This window comes from Tinamus guttatus, unplaced genomic scaffold (genome assembly GCF_059628265.1).
Source record: "Tinamus guttatus ecotype Peru unplaced genomic scaffold, ASM5962826v1 Tinamus_guttatus_pri_ptg000563l, whole genome shotgun sequence".
NCBI lineage: Eukaryota > Metazoa > Chordata > Aves > Tinamiformes > Tinamidae > Tinamus > Tinamus guttatus.
In genome coordinates this window covers 802,883-825,860 of record NW_028289097.1, presented here as the reverse complement: position 1 = coordinate 825,860, position 22,978 = coordinate 802,883, and the positions used below count along the sequence as shown (strand labels likewise).

General features: G+C 43.5%; 1 protein-coding gene across 1 annotated transcript in view; it reads left to right on the top strand.

Moving 5' to 3' along the window:
- Positions 1–3,032: 3,032 nt before the first annotated feature.
- KDM5B (lysine demethylase 5B) overlaps positions 3,033–22,978 on the top strand; it is a 45,707-nt gene continuing 25,761 nt past the window's right edge. The window contains exons 1-7 of the mRNA XM_088534461.1: positions 3,033–3,215; positions 14,049–14,126; positions 15,358–15,480; positions 16,285–16,455; positions 19,508–19,642; positions 20,052–20,145; positions 22,082–22,185. Coding sequence (XP_088390587.1) covers positions 3,078–3,215; positions 14,049–14,126; positions 15,358–15,480; positions 16,285–16,455; positions 19,508–19,642; positions 20,052–20,145; positions 22,082–22,185 — 843 coding nt within the window. The 5' untranslated portion in view covers positions 3,033–3,077. The remainder of the gene's footprint in view (positions 3,216–14,048; positions 14,127–15,357; positions 15,481–16,284; positions 16,456–19,507; positions 19,643–20,051; positions 20,146–22,081; positions 22,186–22,978) is intronic.

The following is a 22,978-nucleotide window of genomic DNA, read 5'->3' as shown; positions in this document are numbered from 1 at the left end:
GAGGTGGGGGATATGTTATCAAGTACTTTTCCATCATAACTTCCGAGGCAAGACACCGGTGTGGCCCTAGCATGTTTCCATCAGAGTCTCTCTGGAGGCCGCTGCACCTCAATGTGTCAGTAGAAATGATCCTGTTAAATGTGGTCCTTCCAGCTCTGAAGAAGCCCCAAGGGTGTCATTACTTTCTTCAGACTTTTTTCACTGCACATCAGAAGCCACTGATGTTTAAACATCCTCGAAACTCCTGGGGAACTTTCAGACCTAAATCACAGGATCAACCATTGCTCAAAACATTCTCTGTTCTGTGCTAGACATGCTTGAGTTCTGGATGTGATGCAGAGCATTTGTTTGAAGAGAATTAAAGAGTTTTCAGTCTAGATTGTTAGGTGTTTTTACTGGAGGTTCCCTAGGTATAAAGTGCAAGTATAAAAAGGCTTTGGTATATTAAACATGTATTCAGTCTGAGATTCCTAGCTATCTTGCTTTGCCCAAGGAAGCAGATTTATTGATTTCTGAACACCCTAGATAAATTTGAGTAAAGGAGATGTTAGGAGCCTCTTCTCAGCTCATGAAAATTCAAGAGGCTTCAAACAACAAAAAGCTCTCAAAGGCTCTGATGACCAAGGCTTGGTTGTTGCCTCCCTAAAGGTGACTCTTGATGAGCATCCATGCAAAGGCAGACTACCAAAAAAAGCTCAGCTCTTAGTGCTGACATGGAATGTAGATCACGCAGAATGGCTGAGGTTGCTCTATCCTCTTGAGATGTTCAGTGATGCAGTACTCTAGTCAAACCTAACACCTTGGCCAGAACACAGCTTCTCAACCCTGGACATCTCCGGGATGCCTAGTCTTAAAGCACATTTATTGATGCCTTCTGTAGCTCTTCTCAGAGGTACAGCGTATCTGAAAGAACCACAGAGCTGGAAGGTGTCTAATAGTCCCTTTTGTTTCAGTTTTCCTAAACTGTGCATCACATACTACATTTCAGCTGGGACAATGTTATGGAATTGATAGAAGTTCAGGCTGTATTTTTCAACAGCAGCAGCTTCTCATCGACTGCAAAGACTTGTGCTCCTAAACCCTAAACCATCTCTCTCCTTGCATGTCAGAACCCCCCTCTCATGCATACTTGACTTTTTCAACCAGTACATTAATAATTAAAAAAAAATACTAAGGAGCATGTCTATAAGCAATGAAACTGTATTTAGATTTTTCAGTACTACTTAACAAACTTTATTTGACAGAGCAAAATCTTATGTCAGTGGTGGAAGTTGCATTGAAAGCTGCAGGGGGTATGTGCACACTTTGATGCATTTTTAATCTTGAGTTGCAATAGCAGAGCTTTAATTCGATCTAGAGCAATTATTAAAAATAGCACAATGCTGCTTTATGCATTAAGCTGCTTATGTGCCCTTCGTTTAAGGCGCTCCATCCCCTGCACCACGCGGGTGCCAGCCGGGGCTGGGGAAGCTGCTGGGTTTCGGAGTAGGCGCCCCAGGAGCTGCAGCGAGGCCTGGGCTGTCGCCAGAGGGGCAAGGCCTGCAGGGGAGGCCTGGCTTTGGGTGCAAAAACACGAGGAAATGTAAACTCGTCCCTGAGAGATGGACGCACAACAGAATCGCTGTTGCGGAGCCTGAGGGATGACTTGGTTGGGGCTGTGAAAGGCCTGGTTTGTCCGCAGGACAGGAGGATCCGTGCTGGGAGCCTTTGTGCTGGGGATGGCAAGAGCAGCGCAGGCCCTGCGGGAAGGGCTCCCGGGCCCGATACCGGGTGCGTTGGTCGCGCCCGCGAGCGCCCCAGAGCCGGCGTGAGGGGCCGGCGGAGCCGCAGCGCGGGGCGCGTCCGGGCCCTCTCGCTCGCGGACAGGAGAAACGCGGGGGCCGCTGGGGACGGGGCGGGTGGGGGGCGCCGCCGCCGTCGGGGCCCTCGGGCGGGCGGCCCATGGACCGGGCGGCACCGGGCGGCGGCGCCCGCGGCCGGGGCGGGGGGGCGGCCCCAGGCGGGCGGGGCCCGGCGGCTCCGCCGGGGGCGGGGCGCAGCGCGGTGGCCCCGCCCCCAGCCCGCACGTGCGCTACGTGCGGCGCCTGCCGAGATGGGGGGGGGGGGGAGCGCCGCCTCCAGCCCCTGAGGGAGGGGGAGGGGCCCCCGCTCGCCCCGGCGGGGGCGCCTCGGTGAACGGTGGGGGCGGGGGGGGGGAACACCTCATCGTGCCCCCTCCCGCCCCGGGACACGATGGGGCAGAACCGGGGAACAAAAGAGGGTCGGTCCGGGCCGGGGGCGGCGGCGGGGCCGGGCCGGGCCGCTCCAGACAATGCGGCCTCGCGGCGCGGCCCCGCCCGCCCGCGCCGTGACGCGGCCCAATGGCCGCGAGCGAAGAGGCTCTTTAAAAAAAGAAGCGCCGGCTGGAGGTGGCTGTCAGCTGTGGCGGATCCCTCCGCGCATGTAAACAGAGCGCCCGCAGCGGGATGCGCCGCGGGCCCATGTGCCGCTCGGCGGGGCGCGGGCGGCCCCGGCGCCGCGCGAGCCCCCGCGCCGGCCCCCGCGCACAAAGCGCCGCCCCGGGGCGGGAGGAGGGCCGCGGAACCCCCCGCGGGGCCGGAGGGGCCTCGCAGCCACAAAGAGCCGTCTTGTGCGGGGCCGAGCGGGGCCAGGTGCCGCCGACATGTTGTTGTGCGCCGAGGGGGGCGGTGGCGCCGGGCCCAGAGCGGCGGCAGGAGGCGCCCGCCGCGGCGCCGCTCCGTGAGGAGCGCGCACAGGGAGCGCCGGGCCGCGCTGCCCGAGCCGAGCCCGGGCGGAGGCGCTCGCGGCGGGGCCGTGCGGGGCGAGAGGCCGCGGCCGCCCCAGCACAAAGAGACGCGCGGGGCGGCGGGGGGAGGGGAGGCCGCAGCCCCCTCCCTCCTCCCCCCCGCCCAGGCCGGGGCGGACTCTTTTCCCGAGCCTCGCTCCCCCTCCCACCGCTCCCCCCCGCCCCCCCGGCGGACGCGCACGGCCCGTTCGAGCGGCGCGCGGCGGCTCCGAGGATTGTTCGCGCGGCGGTTGGCGGCGCAGCGGCTGCCGGCGCCCCCGCGGCCCGGGCCATGGCCGAGTTCCTGCCCCCGCCCGAGTGCCCCGTGTTCGAGCCGAGCTGGGAGGAGTTCGCCGACCCCTTCGCCTTCATCCACAAGATCCGGCCCATCGCCGAGCAGACGGGCATCTGCAAGGTGCGGCCGCCGCCGGTGAGTGCCCGCATGGCGCCGCCGGGGGAAGCGGCCTTTGTGTGGCGGCCCGGCACCCGCGGCGCCCCGGCCGCCTCCGCGCCGCTCGGCCCGGTGCAGGTGCCGGGGGTGGGGGGGCAGCAGGCCGCCCCTCTTCTCCATCATCCGTGTAAACTTTAAGTGGCCGCGGCGCCCCCTCCGTCACCGGCGCCTCCCGCAAAGTCGCTCCGGAGTTGGCCAAGTCGCCGGAGCGGCTGCCGGGACCGTGCGGGAGGAGGGAGAGGGGGCGGCTGCGGAGAGCCCCCCCCCCCGGCCGCGCTTGGCCACCCCCCACCCACCCAAAAAGTTGCGTCTCGGCCGGGCCCGGGCGCTGGGAGCCGCCGCGGGGGCGCGGGCCCGCGCGGAGCCCGGCGGAGGCAGCGCCTCGGGTGGTGCCTCCATGTTGCCATTGTGGCGGCGCGGGGGCCTCCCCGCCGCGCCCGGCCCCGCCGCGGGACCTCGGCCCGCAAGTTGAGCAGCGCCCGGCCCCGCGGCCGCGAGCGGGGCCGGGGCCTCCGCGAGCCGCATCCCGGGCAGCCATGGCCACCATTTTAGAACGCGAGACACAGTGGGAAGAGGAACAAGCCTTCATCGACATCGTCATCCTCCGGGCTGGGGTGGGGGAAACACGCTCGAAACTGTGTGGGGAATCGCCGTTTCCTTTTGTTGGGTGGCTCCATTTGTCTAGGATTGGCCCTGGGTCTCGGCAGCAGAGTTTGTGCGGTCAGAATTGTTGTTCTTTTGAAGGGGTAACAGCTGCCCTGGAGAGGAGGGGGGTAAAGTAAAGATCAATTCAACAAAACTGTGTGAATCACCTTTATTTTGAGGGACAAGCTGTTTCTCCAAGTGCAGGGTGGCACAAAGCTGGGGGGCGCAGCTGCCTCGAGGTAGTTTAACACGCCAGCAACAACGGCCGTGGAAGCCTCAGAGCCGATGCAGCGAGAGGTGAGGCCAGCGCAGCGCGTACGGGGAGCCAGGCTTTGCAGGCGTCGAGTTCAGAGCAGCCGTGTTGGCAATCACGCACGCCGCGCTTTGGTGCCTCGCTCCTTGTGGGGACTCTTGCTGGTAACCGTCCCTCTCCTGCCCATTTGGAGCAGCTTGTCATGTCCTGTCTGAGAGAAGTGGCTTTGTAGCAGCTCAAATAGTGCAACTCTCGTAAAAAGGAAGATGTTTCTGGTTTCTTTTGTTGTTTTTTTTTTTGTTTGTTTTTTGTGTGAGAAAAGTCACAATTTGCAACAGTATGAACATGCACAGGAACACTCCTGATTATCTAGGTAGGATATACAGATACCCCTTTTCATGTGGTTGAGCCAAATTCTGACTCACAGCGAAGGGGGTAAGCTGGTTTTCATTATACAGCAAGCATTGAACTTATGTAATTTTTTTTTAGTAGAATAATCTTTCTGGATTGTATATTTTTGAAGTGTTTCAGCAACTGTGAGCAGAACAGCATTTTTATGACTTTTTCTTTTGTGGTTTTAAAATCTCATCTCTGTTGCTTGGCTGCATGTACAGAAAAAAGAAAAACCCCTTAATAAATGACTTTTTTTTTCTTTTTGTGAGCTAACTATCTGTTAGTCATAAAACAAAGAGCTCCCCTAAAAAATAAAGCACCTATTGCAACTATGTTCTCAACGCATTCCCATCACTGCTTACCAACAAGCTAATATTTGTTGGTGTTTATGATCATAGGTTTAACTGAGCGTATTTAGAGCTGAAAATAGTTGAAGCTGCTAAGGACTGATCACTTCGTAGTTATATAGGGCATGTTTTTTCATGAGAGCTTAGCTACCAGAGCTCTTATCTACCCTAGATAATTACTTGGATGACTTGTGCAATTGGTTGTTCACCAGCCTAGAGGGAGCCCTTACAAATGCGCCATAAAAAGTCTTGAAGTTGATGTCGTTCCTGGCCTTCCTCCCGAAAACGAGGAACATGGTGATTATTCAGGTATTGTTCTTTCCCATACGATCAAAGAGTTTGTAGTGCAGCAAACTACAGGTTATACCCGTCTTTTCACAAAATCATACCCGTTCCAACGGAACACGTTGCTCAGGAATGGCTGCTCTCTGGAAATCCTCGTACGTGTAGCTGAAGCTTCTGCCTGTGCTGCTGCTCTGATTACCAGCTGGTGTTGCTCCGCAGCAAGCAGGCACCACGGGCTGTCAGGACCCTCGACGAGCAAGAAATTCCAAAGTTGATCACAGGCCTTCTACCCTTTTTGCTTAAATTTTGTTGCCTTAAGCTTCATCAAGTGAATTGATGCTTCTGTGTCTGAACTGCAATTACAGCTTCATGAGAGGTAGTTAGTGATGGCCAACTGTGACTTTATAATTTTGTAATGAAGAAGTCTTTATTCCCAGGGAGCCATTCCAGGCCCTGGTAAGGAGAGCTCACCCTTTGAAAGGGAAAGGTCATTTCTTGGTATTTTTCCCCTAGCATAAGGTGGTTACCAGATAAGCTTGGAAAAGCAAAGGTCTGTGGTAGCCTGTCTGGTGATGAAGGTCTGGAGGACTGTGAACTGTTTGGTGAGGGGGATATCTTCAAGGCATCTGGCATACTGTGGATGTCCAGATGGAAGAGCTAGCGGATTCTAAATGCTAGCTTCACGCTTGCAGGATGAGAGAATATCCAGGAATACAACAGGAGGAGGTATAATTTCTGCAAAGTGTTGCTAAAATTTTACTAAATTTTCACCTGAGTGCCCCAAAGCTTTCCTCTTCATTCCAGCTCAGTTCGTTTCGGTCATCCTTGGTGCCTTAGCTTTGCTCTTGTTTTAATGATCCTGGGACACTGTAATCTCCATGTTAACTGTCGTCAACTTGACTTTCTTTTGAAGGGCACAACAATAACCATATTCACAGGCTCTGGTTTATGCAACATGAAAAAGCGAAGTTAAGGCTTTTTGTCAACAGTCTTGAGCATAAAGTAGATAGTCCCAAAGGGAGCAAAGTGTTGGGAACTGAAGAGAAGCTTTACCAGCAGTTAATGGTTCACTACATACTGCTGAACCAAAGCTGGGAAGTGATACAGAAAAATGGATGGCATACGACTTGTTTGCAGTACGTCCCAACATGCTGTGTTGCAGATAGACCTTTATTAATGAGGTACATCATTTATTGTGATCTCTGAGTTTAAATGGTAAGCTAGAATAGTGGGTTACTGCAAAATTTCACATGTCAAGTGCTTACCTTACTTTCTGGAAGGTTTTATGATAGCTCTGTAAGTTATTGGTCTGAGGCACTTAGAGGAATGAAGTGAAGTATTGTTGGAGAACAACATCCTTGTTGTTTGAAGTAGATGTATTAGTGAAAGCAGATGTCCCAACAAATTTGTGGTGTGGCTTCAATACTAAAAGGTAAAACGTAGAGCATGTTGTATTCCTTCTGCTACAACTTTTATTTGGAAATGGAGCTTTTCTTTCTATTTGAAGAGATGCTTTGTTGCAATTGGAGAAATGACTAATAACAACTACTTAAGCCTTATTGCTTATATTCAACAGTTTCAAAATCCCTGGAAGCAATTAGACTAGAGAATATAAGGACAGTACATTAAAAATGTTGTAATTTTCCTGTAGCTAACCATTAAAGTGGTGAAAATTCAGTCTAAATGCTGTTGCTTTAAAGATTTTGGATGTAGAGAAGTGCAGTAAAGGCCTCCAAATAACATTATGTGCCCTCATAAGACTAAGCAGCTCAGAACTGGAAGGTCATCATCAGTGTAGCTGGAATCTTGATGGATTTGACACTGAAGATCTCTAAATTACTGACTCAATTTTTCAGTAATGCTAAAATATTATGAAGCTTTCAGAGGACTGGAGGAAAATGAGCAAATCCCCATTTAAATTCTTTCTATGTACAAGTGTTGTTAACTAGTTCTTACTCCAGGCTAGGTGAAAGACTGATAGAATCACAGTGTGATTGTATGAAATATGATTATATGAAAACTCATGTTGCCTCAAAATTACTGTTTTGTTTGAGCCTATATACTTGGTTAAGTTAGTTGCATTGCCGTGATTTGAGATTTATAAGTTAATTGACAATATCCTAATTACAGTAATTAGTATTGTGCAGAATTGACACAGTGCTGAAGGAATCACAAATTATTTCACCGTTAATGAGAAACTGTAATGAAAGATACATTTCTAATGGTCTTTTAGAATCGCAAGCCAACAATATCTAATTTCCATTAAAGTTCTAGAAGAACAAAATAAATTATTTCATGTAGATTGTGGGTTTATGGTTGGTCTTTCTTGTTATCGAGTCATCCTCATTGCGTAATAAGCTACATTTTATGAAACAAGAGGCATTAACATAGGATTCGGTCATACATTTGGGAACGAAGGAACATAGATCAATATGTTTCTGCACATAAAAAAATAAATTTTGAAGAATTTACTGAGAGCTTAGGCCTGTCACAAGCTCTAGAATTTTTAACAGGTGAAGCTGTTCTTCTGGAATGCTTTTTTTCAGGAAGACGGTTGATTTAAGCGGTGTCTGTTTCTTGCTGCTCATTCAACTACTTGGTTACCTGCATTGCTGGCCTGATGAGGAAACAGATCTGGAGTGAAACCCCCTTCTGCTTCCCTCCTTCCACCTTTATGTGTTTCTGTGTTTGTTTATTTTTAATGAAGAAAATCTTCATTAAACAATGGGCTAAAAGCAGTTACTGTTGGAGCAGCTTTGTTGAGGCTTCTGGGGTTGTCCAATGCCGATATTGAAAACTATGGTATAGTTAAAACAAGAACTAATGTGAATAAATCTTCCAGCTTCTCCTAAACAGGAAATTGATCTTCATCATGATGGTCCCTTCTGATTTGATAGTCTACAGAGGTCTAGTCCGTTTATTTTATCGAAAACAAAACAGTGAGATAACTTGATCCCAATATGTAAGTCAAGGAAAAAATACCAGATACCGCTACATTGTTCATCAGTCTTGTAAAGGGAGGCTGGCAGTCCTGGTTCTGGCTATGCATAAGCCAGACTCACTTGAATTAGATATAGGACATGCATTTTTAACAGTGAGAGTGAACCACTGTTAGGAAAGAAAAAAACTAAAGGAGGTGATGATTATGCCGCTTTTTGACACTTCGAGATCAAAAATGTGTTTTAGTGCTGAGGTTCCAAAATCTTGCCAGTTTACATGCTGTCAAATTGTCGTGAAGAAAAATAATTAATTTAGACACCCGAGGAAACCCTTAGTTAATGTTCAAGCCAGGGATCATGCTTCACAATTAGGTAAGTTCAGAGTAGTTTATCTACCTGTCTCCCCTGATATTTAATTATCATGGAGAGATGAAAACGGAACATGATATTGCCACTGGTAGCCTAGCCATCGTGTGTGGCATGGTGTGCCACCAGTGGTTTGTTTCCTGCGCGTCAGAAACTCTAAAAAAGTCATAGTGCTCTTGAAGAATCGTGAGAATATCCTGTCCTCGAAGGAGTCCCAGTAAGGGATTTTAAACACTTCATTTATTTCATGGAAAAATTAAAATCAAACGGTTGAGTCTGGAACTATTTATGTGGGGCAGTAGTGGTGGGAGGTTTGGACTTCTGCTACTTGGTTTGTTGGACTTGACATAAACAGTGTCAGCTAGAAGATGAAAAGGAGAGTTTCAGACTAAAGACACCCACTTTACCCAGCAACAAAACTACCGCTGCCAGTGAATGAAATTAGTTTCTGCTGGCATACCCATTAGGAGAGGCTTTCTTTCAAACCCAGTTTATCTGAGAATTGTTGGCTGTGTTAGATAGGAGATCAGGTTAAGTGTTCCCAAAAGCCAGGGAGAACTTTGAGGATCGTATAACCTGCCAGCCTTGTATATGTTTAGGTAGGTGCTTCTCATTGAAAGTAGGTGCTTTTCAAGTGAAAATGAATCTGAACAGAGAACTTGAACTGAGAGTCTTGTAAATAGTTTGGGTAGGAACCTTTTGCTCTTGCCGAGATGGGAATGTGTAGAGAAAATCCCTAGACAGAGTTAGATTAGTAGCCAGCTGAGGCTTCATTTCAGGTTGTATTTTGATTTATTAGCTGCTTGTTTAAAACCAGTAGCATCATCTAGCTCATCTACATGTGCGGTTATTCCGAGATGGCTATTGTGATTTAATAGCACATCCTTCTGTAATCTGTGTTAAATTGGGATTAAAATCCAGATTTGATAATTCAGAATGTGGCTCCGAAGAGACTATTTCTAGAAGTCTCTGGTGGAAACCCTTTGAGCAGAGTTATCTGTGCTGTCAGTGTGACTCCCCAGTCAGACATGTCTGGAAATGGACATACAGGATTGGTTGGGGTCCGTCTACCGAGACTCCAGCAAGGACAGCTGTAGTGCTCAGGGCCTGTGTGCAAACCTTGCTACCTGTTCTGGTGCGATGCCTAAGCCCTTCAGTCAGTTTCATCATCCGTCCTTATAGGGCCACCGTTGGGTGCCAAGGGACAGCCTGCTCTGACACTCGAGAGTCTTTTACTTAACCTCGGCTTTCATTTATCTTTGTGTCTGTTGTTGGGGCAAAAATGCTTGGGGCTAGAGAGATGATGCCCATTGCAAGCTTGGCTATTTGGCAGCCAGTGGTCCTCAAATGGGAAGGATTTGTGCTTTCGGTGTTTTCCGTGCTGAGCTGCATCGTGCAGCCTGTGTAAGACAGCCCTGTTTTTATCTCAGCTGGGCCATACTCCACCGAGCCTGTCACACTGGAGAGTCCTGCGTGCGAGGTGCGTTGCTGCACCCAAGGCCCTTCCTTAGCAAGGAAGAGTTGGATGGTTTTGCTAAAAAATCACCTGCGCTCGAAATTACGAAGCACGGGTTGCGTCACCACAAAGTAGGTGAGCTGATGATTGGCATTATCAACTAACGTTAGCCTTTTAACGGGGTCAAAGAGGGATTAGCTCCCCTTCCAAAAGGGAAGATTTGTGGGTGGCACACTGACACCATTGGAATAAGTAGTACCGGATCACGTCTGTGTCACTTTGTGTAGATCCTGTGATGATTCAAGTCTCTTTTAAACACATTTTTAATACAGCCATAAAAACAAAAGACTGAAAGGGACCTCCAGAGTCACTGAGCCTGTTCCTTTCCTCTTGGTGACAAGAATCACGTCACACCTTTGCCAGGGAGGATGACAGATCTCGCAACAAAGGATGTAGGTCACGCGCGCAGGGTGGGCATCCTGGGAAGCCGGGCAGCGCTGTGACTGAATGAATGCCTTGTTTCTATGGCAAGAATTGCCAAGAGATTCTTTGGGATCTGGCTATGAGACATTGTCTAGCAAAATAATGGAAGTGCCACTTTTTGTGTGGCATTGGAAAGATCACAACCAAAAGTCCACTAGCATAGCGGTAGGTTCCCTGAATCTGGTGGAGAGGAAGGTGGTGCTGAAGGAGACTCACTGTCCTTACGTTTTAATTAGTATTGCATTCAGATGAAGTGCTAGATTCACCAGCTGGAATTCTATGAAGTCTGATACTCCCTTTTCTGTATATCTGAAAGGATGAATACAGCTGACTGCTTGCACTTTATACCACAACTTGGGCTGTTAATGTGAACATGATTCTTGCAGGTGCCTTCTTCACTGTTGATTTGCTCATAAAGTTAAAAGTTGCAAAGTTTAGTGTTGGTCACTTTTTTGTATGATCTTATATTCATGTTTGTTCTGCTGGGACTGTAACATTTGCACGGGGCTATATTTGTGAAGGCAGTGAGAATTCAAGAAATGTAGAAATGCATGCCAGCATAGGCAAGTGGTGATGGGTTCCCTTATTTGCAGGCTTCTAATGATAAAACTGAGTAGTAGAAAGCAACAAATTAATTTCAGGTAAGGGAGCTGTACAACATAAAATTCCACATTTCTAGGATTTCAGTTCCTTTTGATGCTTGTATTCTTAAGTTTTGTGCATTGCTGAAAAAGAAAAAAAGGCCTCAATCTTTTTAAACATTTTTGTGTGTGTGTGTTAAAAGGAAGAAATCCAGACCAATTGCTTTTGAGGCCCTTACAAGTAAGCCCTGGGTGGGAATAGCCAGTTTTATTTATTCATAGATCTTTAGGGAAGGCAGCGTGTGGAGCTGATTTGTACACGCTGCCGTCTCAGTGAGAATTGGTTGTTTTGCAGGACTAGCTTTTCTGCAAAACACAGCACCCTCTTGCGGTGCTGCTCTATTAGTCATGAAGGTCTTGCTTTGCTTAGCAGGTTCTGCTTCAGCTTGCATACAAATGTGTTTTTTTTAAAAACTAAGTTTCTATGGAAGGGCTGAGAACATCTGGTGGTGGCGTTTGTTTAGGAGCTGAGGCACTGAGTGTATCAGTGTGTATCATGTCTCTACAAAAATTGTGGTGACTTTCTTCTTGCTAAGAGTCGCACTCTTTTAGGCTATTAAATATTTGTTTCTCACTGCTGGGCTATTTGTTGGACTAAGAGACTTTCTCTTAACAGAGCAGAAGTCCTGTGTCCAATCACTCGGGCTTCTAACATTTCCCTTGATAAAATAACTGTGTTCAGGCGTGTCTGATGTTCAGTATCGTTAAACCTAGTCCTTTACTGCAGGAAGCAGCTCTGTAGTGGAGCCTCGCACACAAGGCTCAGTATCATCAGCATTGTCATTGCTGTACGTGCTCCTCTGAATTCCTGTTCTTTATTCTCGTTCTGTGCTCTTTATCCTTGGTACAGGATCTGTTTTCCAACTTACGGCTCACCCCTCTAGAACATGGACTTGCTGCTTTGCTAAACAGCCAGCACGTTTCCTTCCCTTGCACTTTTTTTTTTTAAAAAAAAAAAAAAAAACAGCTGTCTTGGGCAGTTTAATTTCACTTCCCAAAACACTCCATGGCTGTTGTGTGTGTCATAACGTCCCTTTGTTCTTTCCTGCTCTTTTTGCCTGTTTTCTATCTTTGTGCACGCTGTAAACCCTGGAATTTTGCTAAATGACCTAACAGTCAGTTCAGCTTGAAAATCAGATTCACCTAAGTAGAGTACAGGTCTTGCCTTAAAATTTCCTAGTTGGTGTTTCTCTTCCTGTAGATTCATTGGTAGATACCCAAACATTGCAAAAAAGTGCCAAACTTCTGGTGGTGCGGAGGGGAGGACATCAGACTTTGAATTTCCCCATATTCAGTGTGCTGGCAAACAAAATGGTCAATAAAAGTAGAGTTAATTTTTGGTTGTAAATGAAAGCATCATGATATTACATGCTGGTTTTAGTCGTATGTAAGAAAATGATCGAGAAGCGTTGAGAACTCTTGAGAATTGCCCATTTGCTTCAGCATTTGCCATTGTGACTGCTGTTGTCATCTTGCTTCCATTTTGAGTTTGAATTTTAACCTGAGCTTGTTGGTAGGATCAGAGATTTCCCTTATAAAAAACTGAGAGATCTGGATTTGTCACCATATCTGGATCAAAAGCTTGTCTCATTATTCCTCTTTGCTCCTCAGGGTTTTCACAGTCTCCAAGATTCTTACATCACTTCTCTCTGATTTTGAAATCCCTGGTTCTGCCACAGACTTTGTTTCGTGTGATAAGGCAGGATCCTGTCACAACACAGAAGTGAGCCTGGATGTTTGTACATAATTGCCTTGCACATCTGTTATGGTTGGTTTTGACAATAACCAGTTTTCATGCTGAGTAATTCTGCTAAAATAGCAAATATTCTGCTTGTGATGCTGATTTTATTTCAATTCAATTGAGGAAAGGTTATTTTCTTTCCAGATAGCAGAGGAAGACAGGAGAACTTTCTATCAATGGTTCTCATGCCTGTTATCTTCACTGGGCAATTAGTGATAAAATGATAGCTTTATATAAAATAAATTGCTGTCAAGCTTAAATCAAACCTAATTTGTTTTAGTGGAGCACTGTATTGCCAAACCAACTGCATGTGTGAGGTGTCAGAAGTATGAATGAAGAAACAGCCTTACTTATATGTAACACTACTATTGCAGGTATTTTGTCAAAGTAGTAGGGTTTTTTTTTCCCTTCCCCTTTTTGGTCGTGTATCAGCTGTTATGCAGTGCTTATGCACAAGGAATTGGGAAAATAAACTTTTTATTGTTTTTAATTTCTGAGACAATCAGTTATGAGAGTCAACTGCTCCTCTTGGGTCCTTTATGAGCATTTGAAGTCTCTGGTACCAGATGATTGCCTTCCCACTCAAAGCAGACATTGCAGCTTACAGTATAGCTTATGAAATTTCACTTTTTTTTCCTGCCATGTTTCACATGGTAGGAATGTCAGACTTGTTAAATAAGTGACAGTTGATTGTCTTTGAGGCTGGGGCAAATAGTGGGTGCCAGGCCCTTTGCTGACCAGTACGTGTAGAAAGCCCATGGACTGACTTGGTGTCGAACTGAAGGCTTAATCTCGTGTTATTTGTCTCATGATTTTGAGACCTGTCTATTTCAAAGACACATTGGGAAAGATTTGAGAGAGGGACAGTGACTTACAATGATTCGTTATTTTTTTTCTCTTTCCTAAGATTTCTCCTACTCAAGAAAATGGAGTAATTCAGGAGCAAAAACAGAGTTCACCAAAATTGAAAGCATGGGGGGAGCGAGACCAGTGGCAGGACCAGATGGAGCCCTTGCTTATGGGGAGATGCTGTGGTCATTTGCACACCATAAGGGATCACGTGCAGAACATTTTGGTGCTAAGAAAGATTTGCAAGCCACAAAGGCCACTTCCATGCTCATTTTATAATCCTCCTCTTATAATCCACTGCCTGGTTTGGATTCGCTTTACTCCAATTTCAGGTTTATCCAGCTTTTGAGTGGAACACAGAGAAATTGTATTTCTTTTCCTGGTCTTTTGATGGAAGCCCTCCTCTCTTTCCAGGACTGGCAGCCTCCATTTGCGTGTGATGTTGATAAGCTTCACTTCACTCCAAGGATCCAGAGACTCAATGAACTAGAGGTAAACTGTAAAGCTAAATGTTTCTTAAGAGGTTTTCAAAAGATGAGTGATTTTTGTGTGTGTTTGTTTTTCTTCATCTTTTCACCATGAACTCCTGCTAACTTCAGCTGAGAGCACTTTGTACTGATAATCATTCTGAAATTAGCTCTTTCAGAATATATTTTAAAAATAACAAGCATAAAAGCTAAAATTAATGCTCATTAAAGGAATGAAACTCAGACCATTTCCACTTAGAGGTGCTTCTTAGTTATTACATTCCAACTTTCAAGTGCTGTCATTTAGGTTTGCATTTTGCTCATCTACAGCATCTTTTAAATGTAGAAGAGATGAAACACGAAATGCTTTACAGATAAAAAGCTGTTTGGAAGGAGAACAGCTACAGAATGTGGGTTCTGTGGGTCTGAAATCTGCTGTTCACAAGCACATGCATTCACTGCTTTTGTGAATTCAGACTAAAGGGAATAGTGAGAAGTCCTGCTTAACTCATTACTGATAAGAACTGAAATGACAGGGACATTTTGCCTGCCTGATATTTTACATGGGGAGAGGATACTGGCTTTTTAAAATCCTGATGTGACTGTGTGAAGTGTCAAGGTAAGAGCTCCAGCAGTGGATTCAGATGTTAAGAAAAGGAGAGATTGGGCGCGGATGGGTTTAGAGCTCTTACTGGAGGAGTTTAAGAACAAGCTAGTCTGTTGTATGGACAAACCCTTTGCTTATGTTAAGAATAGAAAAATGTGACGACATTGAAATGTCATAAGATTTAAGTCAAAGCTACTACTCTTTAACACACTAACAGTCTATTGGAACTCAATCTTACTGCGTGAAGTACTGGACAAACATACCAGGCTTATCTTTTCCCTGCCTTGACCAGTTTATATCGACAAAAAGGAAGCAAATGTGGTTAAGAGTGAAAAGGGATAACAAAATTACTTGATCACAAACTATCTGAGTTCCTGGTGTTTAGGTAGTTTTTCACAGTAAAAACTGATTACAAGCCTAAATGCAGTACAGAAAGTTAATAAGTGACTTGAGGAAAAACAGGTGGTATCTGTATGGATTTTTTTTTTCCTTTTCTCTTCTGCATCTGGGTTGACGGGAGGAATAAAATGCAAAGCTATACATGTAGAGAGGAAAATCTGGGCAGGCAACTGAGGCTGTTAACGTTATAAACACTGGGAAATAGGGGCTTAATCTGCATTCAGTATGCAGTTCATTCTTCTTTTTCCAGGCTCAGACCCGTGTAAAACTGAATTTCCTGGACCAGATTGCAAAGTTTTGGGAACTTCAGGGATGCACGCTGAAAATTCCACACGTGGAGAGGAAGATCTTGGATTTGTTTCAGCTTAATAGAGTAAGATTGTTGTTACAGGGGGGAAAAAAGCTATTATGTTATCTGTGTTTCTGGGATAGCATCACAATTGTTTGAGGAGATTTGGTGGTCTGTCTAAGCTAGACAAAATGTTTTGGTTGACATAACATAGCAAATGCAGCACAAAATACTAGGAAATGTAATATAGTGTGGGTTTTTATGTGAGCACTTTGAAATCCTTTTTCAAGTTGAACTTGGATACAAACTGGTTAAGAAAAAACTTAGGCTGAATTGGAGAAAGCTTCTGCACAGTGAGGGCAGTGAAGAGTAACTTCTTTGGTTTGGGGGGCAAAAAAATCCAAATTATTTTTTGGATGAAACTTAAACTTTGGATGAAATTGTATAATGTGAAAGCAAGGTGTGTGGTTCACTGTTTCCAAGATATATTCTTTTTATATTTAGGGTAGATTTCATAGTATATGTTCTAGTGAGAGGAACCATTTGTACTGTGCAGAAAAGTTGTATTTGTAACTTGTTTCAACAGCTAATTAGTAGAGTGACAAATTGTAATCTCTGTTTCTCGGAAGTAGACTGAACTATTGTTTGGTCATCTAGCAGTGATGCTGACTTGTTTGTAAAGTAATGCAAAAAACTTCATGCTTTATGAATAGGTTATGTAGTCAGCTTGTAGATTTTGAACGATTCTCACATTTAAGAAAAACATACCGTGATGGCTTCAAGTAGCAGGTAACATCAGGAGGTGTCTTCTGTTAAGGCAGAAATTGTGTTCTTAAACTTTGGTCACTTTAGTATTAAATACACAATCCTTATGTTTTCTCTTTTTAGCTAGTTGCAGAAGAAGGAGGATTTGATGTAGTTTGCAAAGAGAGAAAATGGACCAAGATAGCCACCAGAATGGGATTTGCTCCTGGCAAAGCAGTGGGTTCCCACATCCGTGCACATTACGAACGTATTCTCTACCCTTACAACTTATTCCAGTCTGGAGCTAGCTTACTGGTAAGTCTTGTAGCTAGCTAAAAGCCTGCTAATTTAGCAGACAGTGTCTTTTTTCTTTTATTGGTGGAACATTTCCAAAAACTGTGTCTTATGTTTTATGGCATGCAGGTGACAGATGGTGATGATAAAAGCATTTTACATATGCATAGTAAACTTGTATTACACACAAAGTTTCGAAAACTTCCTTAATCTCATCTTTTGAGGGTAACCTCTTACTGTTTTGAATGCTACTTATCTATATTTTCTTCTGCAGCATATAGAAGCCTCATGATAACGAATATTCAGACATCCTGGGATGGTTTCTTGAATGCTCTTTTATGTAACGCAAAATATTACTGTATTCACAGAGCATTGTCCGTCCATCTTTCTGATGGAATAAGTCTCTTCTGGATCTTTACCATTTGAACACGAGTGATGAACTATATCAAACCTTGGCAATTTTGTAGCAATTAGTCATCTTGCCTTTACTAAGGTCATTCATGCTTGAGAATACTTCGTGGATGTAATGTAGTGAACAGTAGGGCTTCTGAGTTCTGCAAAGCTTAAATCTTCATCCTTTCTGCTTAACATTTAGCCGTTAAAACAAAATTTGTGGTTGACTGAGGATAGAAACATAATCTCTAATCAAGAATAGATTTTATTTAAATTTTGAGCAGCAGTCATTTATTTGGAAAGCTATGATGGGTTGAAGTTGTCAATAACCATTTTTATGGATTTTTAACACGCCTACCATGCTGCGCTTTTAAAAAGCGGAGAGGTTACCTTTTTTTTCCTCTTTTTTTTTAAGCAAAACCCTCTTAATCTTGTTACAGGCTTGTCTTCATCTACAGAAAACAGCACTAGCCTTTTACATAAAGCTACAAAAATGAGATTTTGACATAAGAAAGGTTGGAAATGAAGGCTTTTTACTTAGCTATTGATGATCACTTTCAAGTGAAGAACAGCTGTATACTTCACACTCTTAAAAATAAGTAATTTGTGTAGCTTTAGATGTTTTACAAATGAAGAACAAGAACAAAATCTATTTGAATACAAGCCTTCCGATTTACCAAGAATATCTTGCCTTGCCTCAAGTGTATTCGTGTTAAGCAGTGGAAAGCCATACCATTCGATGAAGACATTCCAAGGCATTTCATTGAATACTTCACATTTTAGTAATTCTGAAAGCAGTGGATTCCCTTCTTTTTTTTTTTCTTTTTTCTTTTATTGTTATTATTATGATTTTAATGGTGTTTTGTGACATCTACCTTTTCTCTTTTATTTTTGAGGCTCAATTACACTGAGTAAAATCTAATTAAAGTTTTTTAAAAAATAACTAGTACCACAGACTTTCTTGATGAAGTAGGTCCACCATGCAAGTCTCTCATGCAGTTGGCGTTCACGTCCTGGTTTGCTCAGGGAAGGTGCTTTTCCAAGGAAAAGCCTTCTCAAATGGCTGCTCGTGACCTCATGTAGTGAGGTCACGCTGCTCTTTAGCTTTCCAAGCTCTCTTGTACAACACGTATCTGATATTTGTTTCAAACTGATATGTTTAGTGGATCATGCAGTTCTGATGTATATTTAAGTTCATTTTTTTAAAACTCTCCCCGCAAAGCTGTTAGACTATTCTCCTCTCATATGTGATATTTATGCATCTTTTCAATGAACTGAGAGAATCCACAGAAATATGTTGGGTTTAGAACATTTTTCACACTGAGATTTGGCACTTTTTTGACTATTTTTTCTTTCTGCCAATGTTGTCTTCCAACTCAGTTTGTTTTGCAGTACGTTTTTGAGGAAGAAACTCATCTAAGATTATCTTGTTGGCTTTCTTCCATGTGTTCCCAATAAGTGGTGCTTTCCCAGATGCTTCTCGTGTAGGTGTCCATTTTATTGTACGTCTGTTCAATGCTTTACTGGGAATCTGAGCATCTGTGAGTTTTGTTTTTGGAGAAGATACAGCTATTGGATTTGACAGCTGTCAGTTTCAGATGTGTGTTTCCATCTTTTGATATTCCAACAAGCCTTTGGAGAGAATTTCTTCATGTGGCCAGGATCATCATCCATAAAAGATTAGTGCTTGCACTCACCAAATGTTTTTAATTGCGAGTACTTGCTGTATCCGTTGACTCCTTTTCTGCAAAGGAAGCAATACAAGATGAGATAGTTTCCACTGATGACTATGCTTTAACCTAAGATTTCATGTTTCTTTAGAACTCTTTGCTTGCTCATTAAGAATTAGGGTTTTTTTTGTAAAATGTTACTGTATGTTGTGAAGTCTGACAATTGTCACGAATCGTGGTATTTATTGCCAAAGGTATGCAATTTTCAGGAATTAATAGAAATGTGCCTTTTCAGTGACTTGAACTAAAGCAATGTTGAATCCTTGTCTTCTCCACTCAATTTCATACAGCAGCAGTATGGACTCTTGATCCTCTCTAAAATATATAAAGAACTTAACTCCTGAAATGTTCTTCAGGAAAAAAAAATGTATTTCAGCTAAGGCAGAGCTTTCTGGCAGGTTGCAAGTTGCTTTTACTTTGCTCTGCGTGTTGGCGTTACAGCAGGGCAAGCTGAGGACCTTGCAGCCACCTCCAGAACGCTCTTGTTACAATCTGCAACAGGATCATCTACTGCAAGAGCTGGAGCTAAGGAAAGCCCCACGTTGCACGGGCTGCTGGAGCAGTGTGGGTGGGACTGAGAGGAAACTAGAAAGGCTTGTGATGAAAGATTGTCTGCTCTCTGTATTGCTTTGGTTTAATTTTTATTTATAGCGTTCTGAAATATGTTAATAAGTTGGAATAAGTTTGTTAATAAAGTTCAAAGGATGATTTCAGCTTTATTGTGGAAGCTCTTGCATTCAGTAAAATGGCAGAAAATACTGACTTTGTGGCTTGCCTGTTCAAACAGGGACTGTTACAACTGTCATCAATACTAACTTTCTGTTAACTCAGCACAATAAACATTAAATTTCTGCATTTTTTCATGTTATCCGGAATGTGGGATTGCACCCCACAAAGCCTTGTGTTAGAAGTGGATACAAGAATCAGTTAATTGAATTTTGTCTCTTCAGTGTTTGCAGAAGCCAGACCTCACCAGTGACACAAAGGACAAGGAGTATAAGCCCCATGATATTCCACAGAGACAGTCGGTGCAGCCATCTGAAACTTGTCCACCTGCTCGTCGAGCAAAACGCCTGAGAGCAGAGGTGAGAACTTGGCTCTACATGGATCAGATCACTAAATGTATTTGCAGAGTTGCTACCAATTTAACCTTTGCCTCGTCATTGTTAAGCATATCTAAGTATTTGTATGCGTATGGCAAGATACTCTTGATAGTCTCAAAAAGTGCGTTATTGAGATGGGGAGTTCAAAGAGACCTGGGTCTGTTGGGATGTGCAGCCTTTCCTGGAGCATTGCATATATTTGCCAGTTTTCAGGATTTAGAGTGTTTTTTCAGTGTTTAGAGTAGGCTGGTAAATCAAAAAGCATAGCCCTAAAGTTGGGTAAGCAGCTCTATTTGGGAGTTTAAATGGGAATTAACAGCTTTCCAAGTATAAAACTGAAGTGTTGTATTTAACTACACTGCTGACTTTTACTTATTTATTTATTTTTAAGTCCACTAATATCAAAACAGAATCTGAACCTCCTGAAGTCCGAACTCATAATCTAAGACGTCGAATGGGATGTGCACCTCCAAAGTGTGATAATGGTGAGTGGCAAGTAAGGAGTGAATGAAAATGAGGCAATTTTCAAAGTGTGATTGTATTGTGGAAGCATTTTATGGCTTTAGAATTTTGTTGTTGTTTTGTTTTGTGAGTGGGTATGTTTGTGTTTTAGGTTTTTTTTGTTTTTTTTTTTAATAAAATAATTTGAGAAAAAATCTACTTGTTTAAACATCACTGTCTTTAGAGTGGGCAGAAATGATATTTGAAATATTTCTTTGTTTTGTGCTTTAGCTAATGTCAATCTATCCTTATATAGAGGTAATGTTTTAGGAGACATCAGATTTCAAACTCTTAAGAGTTTTAATTCATAATCAAGCTTGCTTTCTTGAGAAAACTTGGGAAGATATAAAATATGTTATGAATTTGTTATTAAAATCTCATATTCTGATTTTTAATTTTTTTAATAATCTCATCTTACCATCTTTTTGAAGAAATGAATATTTTTGAGCTGAGAGCTGTTTAGTGGCACAAAACCGAATAATAAAATTGTTAATCAATTTGTCAAAGTAAATATGAGAACTATTTATAGCTACGTTAATTATTAACAATGTCTTAGCAGTTTGTTAGTCTTCCATTTCATTCAAACTCTGTTTTCCATAAGTTACCTGTTGATTGCGAACTTTTCATTTGGTGGTTTTGGTGTTAAAGAGAAAAAGTGTCCTATGGGAACTACATTTTTTTGTCCTGAAAAGACAAAGGGAAATGATTTAGACCATCTTTAACCATTAAATTTCTGATAGGCAGATACATTCTTTTTCATAAAATTTTCATTAGCTTCTTGGACTTCAAAGAGTGTTTTAGGTTATTTCATGTCCAAACAAGAAACCTTCAGCTTGCTGGTAGTGTGAGGATTCCTGTTTTCTGAACACAAGTTCTGCTGTATGGGAAATGGGGTGGGCTGCTAATCCAGGAGTGAAGATTTTGGTAGCAACATGCTCTGATTAAGCAACCTCCATGTGAAGGTCAATCCCAGAAATAAATGCATATGAGCAGACTGTCTGGATACTGTCCAATAATGGCTAATAGTTGTCAAGAGTCTTCTTTAATTGCTGCCTTCTTGATAGATGCAGTATCGATTTATAGAGCTTCAGGTAGTTGCTAGCAGTGATTCGGGTACCCAACTAGAAATTGGCAGTATCTGAAAATACTTTCATCTCTGTTTATCTCGATGCATCATTAGTTGCCTGTTTGTTTTTATGGGACAACTTAATAGAGGCGACCAGATGCTCTCACACAGACTTCATCTGTGATGGCATGCCATAGTTCTGAGTTCTTAAATATCACAGTGCTTCATTTTTTTACTAAATACTGCTAGGCTGCACGGGGGATAGTTTTCCTCTATTTTGAGGAACGTGTCATTTTGCTTCCTAAGAGGCAGTAGGAGAGGAGGGTGTAACAGGGAGTGGAATTGATTCTTTCTCAGGGTGGCTTCTGTCACATGCTTGTCTTCAACAAAGCCCATTTGTGGAAGACCACTGTAAGAAATGGGTGTGGAAAAATGATCACAGGAAACTGTAGTGTTTTTCCACGTCATGGGTAGGACAACTGTCAGAGTAGTTCAACCCAATTCATTAACACCATATAATTTTAGGTTACAAAAATGAATAGTCTTTAAAAGTACTTAAAATACAGCAACATCATGAAATGGGGCATCTCTGCACATAACCTCAGAATAAACTCTGAGAGGTCAAAACTGTTTCTGAGCTTGCGGCTGCTGCTGGTGGTTAGTGTCAACCTTTAGCCATGATAAATCTTCCATTTGAAAGAGAATATCCCCAATGTGCTTGGGATAGCAAATAATTCAAAAGATAACAAATAATGCAATGAGACAAGTAATACAAATAAAGCAAATAATAATGAGTAATGCTGAGCAGTAAGACGTTTTCTAACTGCTTTATACTTTTTTTTCTGTTTTACCAGAAAAGGAAATTCATAGCACAGTGAAACTTCCTGAGAAGAGAGAACACGCTGGGGAGCCAGAGAAAGACAAATCCAAAGCTCGATCTAAAAAACCCACTAATGCTGTGAGTATGTCCTGCATTCTTTCTGCTTACTTGCAAGCTTTCAACATTTCTCTTGGGTATGTAGTAAAATTTAATGTAATTTAGATCATGTTAAGGGCTCTCCTGTATTTTTCATCTAGATACCTTCAAAGCTGTTATAAACCTGAACATAATAGAATAGTTGTTTTGTTTTTATAAAGTAACTTGTCTCCTGTACGCAAATACCGTTTCAAAATAGGCATTTTGAAAGAACAGTCCAGAGAAAAGTGATTCTTCTGGGATCTGCTGTCTTGCCCCATCACTTTGTCTTCTTAAGGGGAGTTCTTAATACAAACATTGGCTTAATACAAACACTCAGCTGTCCTGGACACTTGGCTCTTATTCCACAATTTCACCACTTACTTGGGATCGTTGTTGTTCAACTGCTCCTTAACACCTCTCCCAGCCCCTCAAGCAGGCAAGCAAACCGACACGAAGTGTCCTTAGCTTCTCTGGCTAAGGAAGATGCATCTTAAGATGAAATGTAAAAACATCAGAAATCCTTTCAGAAAAAAAAATCCGCTGTTTACTTTTTATTTATTACCAAAGTAAGACAAGTAGGTCGTCTTGTCCTTGCTAGTTTTCTGTATTTGAGAAGAGCCGTCCATCTGGTCATCAATGAACCTGCAGCCTCTGCTGGGTAACAATTGGTAACAGGCAGTTCTTTTCCTTGCAGCTTTTCTTGGGGCTGTGTAACTGCTGCCTGACTTGTTTCATACTTGTTTCACAGCTGCCCTCTATCCCACAGCATGTGCTTTCCAAAGTCTTGGTCAAT